The 10,216-nt window shown below is 45.5% G+C and overlaps 2 protein-coding genes across 2 annotated transcripts; both read left to right on the top strand.

Moving 5' to 3' along the window:
• Positions 1 to 465: 465 nt before the first annotated feature.
• On the top strand, positions 466 to 1,280 carry PMZ80_011270 (uncharacterized protein; the record flags this gene model as incomplete). The annotated part of the gene is made up of 2 exons (XM_064879649.1): positions 466 to 470; positions 536 to 1,280. 2 exons carry the CDS (start codon positions 466 to 468, stop codon positions 1,278 to 1,280), a joined length of 750 nt encoding a protein of 249 aa, XP_064724580.1.
• A 3,568-nt stretch (positions 1,281 to 4,848) lies between these two features.
• On the top strand, positions 4,849 to 7,119 carry PMZ80_011269 (uncharacterized protein; the record flags this gene model as incomplete). The annotated part of the gene is made up of 1 exon (XM_064879648.1): positions 4,849 to 7,119. One exon carries the CDS (start codon positions 4,849 to 4,851, stop codon positions 7,117 to 7,119), a length of 2,271 nt encoding a protein of 756 aa, XP_064724579.1.
• Between the last annotated feature and the right edge of the window lie 3,097 nt (positions 7,120 to 10,216).

The following is a 10,216-nucleotide window of genomic DNA, read 5'->3' as shown; positions in this document are numbered from 1 at the left end:
CGAAAGGGAACGACGATTGAGATTTCACCGACTGGACTGGTACGCCAATCCAGTGTCAGTCTAGTGTCTAGCTGCAATGTTTGATGCCACCGACCGATCGTATTTGGATGGAAGTGCGCCAGCGTTGGCGTGACCAGCAAATGAGGTGTGAAAGGCGGCCCGCTCTATGCCAGTGGGAAAAGAGATGCAAGTGGAGGCCCGGGATAATAGTTATCGCTGTATGTCGTCGCACGGATGTTGAACACGCGGCATTGCGAAGCGTAAAAAGCTGATGCTGCTGCCGCTCTATTGGAAGTAGGAAGGACCGTGCAGTGCAGGGCTGAAAGGTCCAGCTGAGGTGCAGGCGCTGGAAAAGGTGTCACATGTTCAAGGACATGCGGACCAAAATAGCAACATGGTGCGAGTCCAGCACACGTGCGTTCGGCGGGGATTTGATCCTCATGCCGACTCATCGTCACTGCTGTCATGCTGTTCGATCTTTCTTCGTTCGAAGCATTGTGAGTCGCTGAACACGAAGTTTGCTTGACATTGGAAGCTGTCAGTACTGCTACGGAAGCATAGCCGAGGCGGTCGGGCTCGCTTTTGCGATCCTAGGCGCCTTCCACAATGCCATGCAATGCTTTGACTACATCCAGCTCGCTTGCGACTATCAGTGGGGCGTGTCCGTTGGGTCGGATCGTGTGGACCAAACCACACCAGCCTTGCCCGGCGCGGCGGGATCCCTGAGTGAGCACGAAAAGGCCAAAAGTCTGCTCGAGCAGATTGTGCACCTGTTTTACCACGCAGAAAGTCGATCGGCAACGCTGAAGTCTCACAAGGACGAACAAAATACCGGCGCCTACGACGCGACACAAGAGCTGGATCAGGCTGCGGCCTCTTTACATCAGAAGCTGGAAAGGCTGTCCCTGAAGCGCTTCAAGCCCGGCAATGTCCTGAAGAAGGCCAAATGGATACTGTACAAGGAGAAATACTTGAACCGGCTGATTCAAGTTACGATGGAGCTGATTGACGGGCTGATCGACCTCTTCCCTGCCACTCAGCCGGAACAGCAGCGGCTCTGCGCCGACGAGGGTACGGAACTCGCGGCGGATGAGCACGCCTCGCTCATTGTCTCCATCGTCGCTGAACAGGATCCAACCCTCAGTGCGGCCATCCGGTCACAACATCCTCAGCAAGAAGGACAAACGTTCAACATCACCTTTGCGGGCAGCCAGGATCATGGTCTCCAACAAGGCTACTTTTCTGGCCAGCAGACGAACAGCTTTGGGGCCCCCTCGTGAGTAGTGCGACAACACTGCGGGACTAGCAATCCGCGAGTTACCGAGCGCGATGTTCTCACACGTCGTATCTCACCAATGCCGACCAGTGGCACCACTACCAAGCAGTCGGTTTTCCTCCTTTATCTGGCCAATGGCAGCGGTAAAGATGTTGAGGATGGCAGAATATCGATGACGTGCTCTTGTAATTCGTGTAGGGCACTTCGTGTCACGGATTCAGGCACTGGACACGAGCTCTTTATCTTTGTGGATCGAACACTAGGTTCTATGATACAACGGCCAACAGTGAGGTTAGTCGCTGCAGGGATCCATGGCTTGTAGGTAGATTGGCGGATGCTGGGCCAGCGACATGCCCCCAACTTCACCATTCACCACTCCTGCTCAAAACTTGTGCGGGCTCTGCGAGATCCATCTCCATTGCACGGGTGATATCCTACGGTTTGCATTGGCTCGAAAATTCGTAACAATCCTCAAGGGCAGAAGTCCAAGGATCCGATGCTGCCAAATAGGTCGGACCAGATGCTCGCGTAGCACGTCCAGCATGTTTGGAGTCAACCATTTGGGGCGTCCGGTACCGTTGTTGGGTGCAGCAGTGCTGCCGAAGCGCCTCAAATTGGCACTGATGGCTTTGACCGCGTCTCTGCTGCACGTTGCCGCATTAGCGACCTGCACGTACTTGAAGGATCCGTCAGCGATCAAGTCTCGGATGCGTACATGCTGAGAAGGCGTCAGAGTGGGCGCCATTTGTAGTCTCTGTATGCAAGCATTGCGTACTGTAGACTCGACCTTTCGGACGGACTGGAGGATTATTGTGGCTGTATCAGTAGTAATGAGTCTCCATTTTATCGTGCACATCAATGACATCATGCTTTTGACGGCCAAATTGGTGCGCCACCGACCTAGCTTCTGACGTGTATGCGACTCGGTCAATTGAGGGGACAATCAACGGGTACGAAGGAATTCGGCTCGGAGATCAGGGGTTGGTTACATCCTTTCTTCTCATGCGGTAAGTGCCATATGATGGAGATAGGCCTTCGTATCTAGAGGTATCATGCTGCTCGTCATTGTCAGTTGTCGATGCTTGACCATACTTCTGCGTTGATGGCAAGGAGTGTAGGAGAACGGTTGTGGATCGCAAAATATGGAAGATGCATGCCACGCGAAAGGACAGCCTTGTCGAATTGGGCGTGGGCCACCAGACGAGTCCTACAGATATCTCCAGTTGTAGTTGAGGATTAGTGGTGAAGATGTCTACGATTTGCCCACGCTTTCTCGAGACATGCCACAAGCGGACCTGCACTTTCCAGTGGACATGACAAACATGGTGAATGGTGCAGGAGCCAACGTGCTCTCAGCTTTTGCACGACACTGGTCACCCGCTTCCTTGGCCTCCGACATAGGCTGACGGCTACACGCACATTTTGAGCCCAAGACCAGACGACCTCGAGCAGGGAAAACACTGTGTTGTGACGTTCAATTCGGTCCCCAATCAAGTCGTACCTCTTCTGATGCCATACACAAGAAATTGATAGCAGAAATGGGAAGGCGGAGAGAACCAGATGATATATGTTCAAGCCGTACGAAACCGCCTCCCTTACCCCTGCGAGTCAAGTCTCGTATCGACTCGAGCCCGCTCGTAGCGATTCCACAACATAACAGGCCTGTCGTGGATCAGTATGACGAGCGCTTCGAAGTACAGCTGGACGAGACATACAGGGTGTGTGAAGACAGAGGTTGTCAGGGTAAACTCGTGCTTGTGGTTCGTAAGAATTGCACACTGCTCGATGCCCAGATGAGACAGCTCCGCCAAATGCGTGGCCCACCCTGGCTGTTGGGCTGCCTCGAAGTCTTCATCATGAACTCTGTGGCGGAGCTTGTCTTTGAATACGTCGATCTGACGCAGTTGCACGTAGCCGAGCTACCTCGACTCCCAAATGAAAGAGAGTTGGCTGCTATGGCCGGTCAAGCTAGTGACATGCAGATCCAGCATCAAGCGCGTGCTGACCGTTTCGCAGGTGGTTGCAGCCCTCCGGTATCTTGCGTTTCATCGCCTTGCGCACACTCGCCTCAGGCTCAATAGCATACTGCTGATCCGATCTGGCAGGATCAAACTGGGCAAGGCTCCTGACTGCACTGTTGTGTTGTCGACCTCGCTGACATGATATAGCACATCCGGAGTTCTATCAACATACGACGGACGGTAGCCTTTGTCAACATGATGTCCACAGTCTTGGTGAGATATTGATGAGACTGGCGACAAAAAGTGGTATGATGCACGACCAAGGCGATGCTCAGCAATTTCTTTTGTTTGATTTTCTTTCGTGGACAACATCTGGCACGGCAGACAGTTTGGTTCAGGTACGTCGGCATTTCGACGTGTTTACGGCGCTTACACTTCAACAGCACAAGTTTCTACTGAGAGGGTGGAAGCCCGAAGAGCTTATCGGACTAGCAATGTTTGCAACGGTCACCTGCCAGCGAGGTCACCGATTTAAGGATTCAGCAGAACAAAGCCATCCGCTGCCAAGGGAGGCATTCCTAAGTCAGGAGACAGGGCATGGTGGATGATAGCTGGAGATGATTGCAAGACGGATCATTTTGGACTTGCGCAGTGAAGCAACACTTTTGTCTTGCATACCAACAAAGACAACTATATTAAGGGTTAGCCCGCTTTGCGGAGACTTGTTTAACCCATTTTCAAATTTTGGCGGATGAAATGCAAACATTGCAAATATTCAAGCACCATAACACGGTAATCCCCTGCACCAAGACCCCGTGACGAGGCTGCATGTGGACCACAAACGGGCTACAGAGGAGGTGCAAGTGCCACGAACTCAATAGCTCGAGCACTATCAACCAGTCGAAGAAGACCATCTCTCTTAAGTCTCGTATGAGGTGGCAGAATCGACGTATCCGAGTGTTGGGTTCTTCCTCGAAGACACCGTAATTACATGACGTTAAGCGATTGATGAAGTACCTCATCCTGTGTTCACCCGGGCCCTACAGTCCATCCACTGGGCGCTGAAGCGTCGTATCAGGTGATGTCCGGTAAAAGCTCTGGCAGTGGGTACAATTGTGTTTTTGTTGTTTTTTTCAGCACGACTGAGGACGTAGTTTCATTCTTGAGTACAACAAGCCACCATAGCCTCGCATCTAACGGCGCACACATAGCTGTAGCGCGAGTGCCACTGTTGGAGGTTAATAACGTGATTGAACAGGACTCAGAGCTGTACTTTGACAGGGAACGACCCGATCGGCTGAGAGTGAAGTATCGCATCATGTGAGACATCTACAACAACGACTGTCATGTTTTCATATTCCAGCGTATCTTTCCATGTCTGAATGAGGTAGAAAAAATGCTAACGGTGCAGTGAACGAAGACTATGACTCCCAGCAGGCCACCAGGCGCGATGGAAATCACGGCTGGTGGATTTGCTGTGCCTCGCCGTTTCACCCCGGCATGGTGGATAGGCTTGCGCATGTGGAATGGAAAGGTAAGAGACCACAATGCAAGGCTCTTGGGATTAATATAAAGCTCATCAATCTGCCATTTGGATGTCCAATACTGTAAATGAACATTAAAGGAGCTGTGGCTTCAGTGTTTGTTATGATGTTGCTGTTTTCCGACATCTGTGGTCTGCTCGAGCAGCTGTCGTCCTCACGATCCGCCCACCAGACAGAATCCATCACCCAGGAATGGTTCGACCGGCATGTCGGGAAATTGCAATTGTCTGTCGAAGGCCTTGCACTTCTATCGTGCTTCATTCCTGCCCGACGATGCGACCGTGTTTACGGCCTCGGTGAGAAGCGTATTGCACGTATCGCAGCAAAAGCCTGGGGAATCGGGACAAGTCGACAGCAAGAAATCGAACGGATGCGGAAAGAGGGAAATCTCGACTGTGCTACCGCTGTCATGCAAGCCGCGACGGAGTGTGGTGCGCACTGTTCATCTCGAGCACCACTAACCATCACCGAGCTCGACCATACCCTGGATCAAGTGGCTGCACTGTGTGACTTCTCCGATGTCGAGCTTCGAAAGCGGTATTCCCAATTGGGCAGATCTTCCTTATCAAGTCAATTGACGTCGATGTTCCAGCGAATGTCGAGCCTGGAGGTCAAATGGGTTGTGCGATTGCTGCTCAAGGACTTGACGCCGGCCACCGTTCCCCAAGGACTGGTTGTTGAGCTTGTACACCCGAGTCTACCTTCTGTGCTGAGTGTGCTCGACTCGTTCCCTAAAGCTCTGAGCCACCTTCAGGAACGAGAACCAACCTGTTCGGGCCAAGCTCGGCCAATTGTACCACAAGCTGGTACGCGTGTAAGCCTGCCCCATTTTGAAAAAGCGCGCAGTATCAAGCACGGCTATTCCCTGATGCGAGACCAAGAAGTTAGCGTCGAGCGCAAGTACGACGGCGAATACTGTCAGGTGCATATCTGGCAGGACAGCAATAGTCGAAAGCCAGTGATCAAATTATTCTCGAAAAGCGGTCGTGATTCAACCATTGATCGTGATCCTATCCTGCCGACGATTCGACAGTGCCTGGGCGCAAGCAGATCGGGAGATCGAGTGCAGAAGCACTGCATCCTGGTTGGGGAACTTGTGGTGTGGAGTGATGTGGTCCGCGATATCATGCCGTTCCACAAGATTCGGAGACACGTCACCCGTGCGGGACGCCGTCTGGGTTGCCAGAGAGACTCCTCGCCAGATTCTGATGAGCATCTGATGATTGTCTTCCATGACATCCTATTGTGGGATGACCGCATCTGCATTTATGAGACCTACAGGCAGCGACGACAACACCTCCAGAAGCTTGTTCAGCCGGTTCCTGGCCGAGCCGCGATCGGGCGTCAAATCGTGCTCGACTTTACTGCCACTCGAGGTACGTCTGCACTGGCTCGCGAGATGGCGTATGCACTTTCGCAGAGATGGGAAGGTCTGGTGCTGAAAGCGTGTTGCGATCCATACATCGGTGTCCACGGCGGAGTCACACAGTACGTAAAGGTGAAGAAGGACTATATACCAGGCTTAGGCGATTCGGTCGACCTGCTCGTCATTGGTGGTCGATGCGATCCTGTGGCAGCGGCAAGCTTGTCACTGATGCCGGGAACGTGGACAAGCTTCTCTCTGGCCTGTCAAGAGGTGGATCAAGAGGGCTGTCGTGTCGAGTTCAGTCCTTCGTTCCGCATCGTGGGCACTGTTTCACATCCATCGATCTCAATATCCAACATTCACTTTCTGAATGCTCATGGCCGTCTATCTCAGTTCCAGTTCTCTATGACGGGACAACAAATGCAGATCCTAACGGAACTGACGGGAAGGTCTCTTCCGACACATCTATTCTCGCAGGCTGCCGTGGTTGAGGTGATCGGTGCGGGGTTCGATCGGCCTTCAAATGCACGATATCTGACACTCCGATTCCCTCGTATGCTCAAGGTCCATCTTGACCGTCCTCCAGGTGATGCTATTAGCTATGACGAGTACCAACGCGCGGCACAGGCCAGTCGCGAAGTTGGAGACCCGGACACCACATACGGCTCATGGTTGAGCAAGCTCGATCCTGAAAGCGAGGACGATGTAGGGGCTACAACCACCCCGTCCCCAGCCAGTCATTCCCAAGAGTCCGACTTGTCCAAGGAGAATGCCCCAAGTGCACAGGTTGACCGTACAACAGGGATCAAGAGACGGGCCAGTTTCTCACCAGTCCATTCAAGCACTATAAAGAAATGCCGGCGGGCCGACGTTACAACAAAGGCGCTTGGCGAGGCATACACGCAGAGCATGGAGGAAAGCAATCCAATGGAGATCCCAGACAGCCAGGAAGATGCTGAAGGTGCAGGTTAGGGCCTGGGATATGTCGCACTCAAAGAGGACGATGAGCCCAACCAAGGTCGTATCCATCCGCTTGCCCAACAAAGTCGTCCAGCCCCCAGACAAGGTTGCTTTCCTGCTTTCCTGCTTCCCTTGGATGTGGCCAGCGAATTGCTGACGCTTGGGGAGTGCGCTACGTTGGGTGAGATTGCTCTCGAATCCGGTTGGAATGTCCACACTGGAAGAAATATGGTTTCAAACTTGCCTTTCTGTCGAAACCCACTCGACAGATGATTCTAAAAGGGCACAGCAGATTGATGGTGTTCTCGGCGTCAAGCCTAGAAGTTCGTCCCTGGTGCCGTGTCCTCCAAAATCACCAGCACTGAGCCGAGGCTGGTCCACCATGTCAAGTCGTCTTCGTAGTACGAGATGATGCTTAGTGTTTGTGTGATCAGGGCGGCCGAGCGGGCAGATTTAGGACGCATTGGCAAATTTGCTCGGGCTGGAAGAAAACGGTCTCGCACATTTCAAGGAACTATGTCCATTTTTGGCGCGAATGTAAGCAGACGCTTGAATTAGATCAATTCGTTAAATCAAAGGAAACGAGATAATCTCGATAGCAATACTTCCAAAAGCACTTGGGACACTTCCGCGTACTCACAATTATGATATCACGACAGGATATGCAACTTCGCTGGGCTAGATTAATGTCCACCAGTAAAGCGGAGCTGTAAGTTACTCGCGATAGAGGCCCCTTGAAATGATTGTGAAGCTGTCCCACTCGACAGAGCCATTCAATTGGTCGAGAGAATCGTCCGTGGGGGTGGCGGTGCTGTCTTGGCTCACCCAAAACGCAGCTCAGCTCACCCTCAGCTCACCCTTGGCTCAACTTCGGCTCACCTGAGAGGGTGAGTTCAAGCGGCAACAGCTCACCCACTAATCCGGAACGAGAAGTTCGGTCGTGAGAATCTGGGTCATTATATATGAGTATATTAAACTTCTTTATAATTCAATATTATAAATAAAAGTAATTATTCTAAATATAAGACTTAAAGTTAATATACTTAAAGTATATTATTTTAAAAAGTAATTTTAGTATATAAAAGCCTTTAAAAGGCCTTTATAAAAGCTACTTATCTATACTAATAGTATTTTACCTTATAAAGAAAGAGTATAAGTTAATTAGTTTTTAAAGTCTCTAAAAAAGAAGTTAATAATACTTTTATAAGAGCTATATCTTTATTTAATAGCGAAGCTCTTTTAGTACTAAGACTTTAATATATTTTATATATAACTAGTTTAGATAAGGTATTTTAAAATCCTTTTAAAGGCCTTCTTATATAGTAAGTAATAATAAGAAGATAAACATTAGAATCTAATATAAGTAATTAAAGATAAAATAAGTATCTTAATAAAACTTTTCTTAATATATTAATAAAAGACCTTATTTATTATATATAAGCGCTAATTACGTAATTAAAAAGGCTTTTATAAGTACTTAAGAAGGTCTTTACTTATTATAAATATTCTTTTATTAATATATATTCCTTTCTTACTTACTTTTTCTTTTTCGTTCTCTTTATTTATTTTTAAATAGCGAGTATAAGTACTATAATAAGAATTAAGCTCTTACTAAAACCTTATAAAATATGAATATTATTAACCTTACTAATACTCTTTAGCTTTATTTATATATCTCTATTAAGAGCTTAATAATCTTTTATAATATAAAAGAGAAGTCGGAGATTATATATTGTTAGTAGTAGTACTTAGTTAATAATAAGTACTTTAAAAAGCCTTTTACAATGCTAATTCTTTAGTACCTTAAAGAAAATATATCTTTAGAGCTTATAAAGTACTTCTAAAGAACTTTTTATACTCTTACTTACTATAATATAGTTCCTATAGCTTATAGGTATTTTTTAATAACTATTTCTAAATATCCTTTTACTTTAAAGAAGAGAATATATACTATAATATTTCTTTTTTAAATTAAAGATTATATAAAGCTTAAAGAGTAAGTTTTTAGTAATATAAGGTCTTTTTAATATCTTCTTAACTTATTTTAATATATTATAAATATAATATACTATTTAGTAAGTTAACTTAAGGCTTTTAGCTTTAATTAAGTTTCTTAATTAAAAGCCTATATATAAGTACTTTTATTAATATAGCGAGATTAAACGCTATAAAAGAGCTTTTAAAGGTCTTATAGCTTATATATATACCTCTATTTCTTTAAATAAATAGCCTTTAACTCGTTATTCTATAGTATAAAATAACTCTATAGGTACTTTATAAGTACTTACTAAGAACTTTATTAATAATCTTCTTAAGCTATATTATAAATCTAAAACGGCTTATAAGCTATTAAGAATTTATAATAGTTATTAATTATAATTAATTAAAATAAATTAAGTAAGTAGATATAAAGTAGTTCTAAAGGCTTTACTAAGTTTTTCTTAAAGCTCTTATTAGTTAACTTATATAATTAATTATACTAGTTATAAAGAAAAATATTTAATTTTTCGTTATTTCTAGTACTCTATTAAGTCTACTAACTTAATAGAGAATATAAGCTTTTTAAAGCTCTTATTAAGTACTATTATTACTACTTAATAAATAACGAAGTCTAAGTACTTAAATATTCTTTTTATATAATTAAAGTAAAAAACTTATAATAAGTACTTCTTAAGACTTATTTAAGGCCTTTTTAAGGCTTTCTAGTATTTTATTTAGGGTTTAAATCTCTAGTAATCGTCTCTTAGCTATATTAAATAAAGTAGTTACTTTTTATTCTTTAAAATTAAATAAAAAGTTCTTTTCTATATCTTTTCTCTTACGGTATTTATCTTTACCTACTTTTATTACCTTTAAAAGTATTTTCTTAGGTAAAAGAAGAACTTTTAAGTCTTTTATAATAAATTAATATATTACGAACTTCTATTAGTAAGATAAAAGTAAAAAATATATAAAAAGACTTTCTAAAGCCTTTTTAGTATAATTCTAATAAAGCTATCTTCTTTAATATTTTCTTATATAAAGGTATAAAGAGTCTTTAAAAGACCTTTATACTAGCCTTATAAATTTGTTATAGTTAAAAGTGCTTTTTTAAAAGAAGTAAAGGCTT

This window comes from Knufia obscura (genome assembly GCF_036327395.1).
Source record: "Knufia obscura strain CCFEE 5817 isolate CBS 148926 chromosome Unknown scaffold_37, whole genome shotgun sequence".
Taxonomy (NCBI): Eukaryota; Fungi; Ascomycota; class Eurotiomycetes; order Chaetothyriales; family Trichomeriaceae; genus Knufia; species Knufia obscura.
This window is presented reverse-complemented; position numbering and strand designations above follow the sequence as displayed.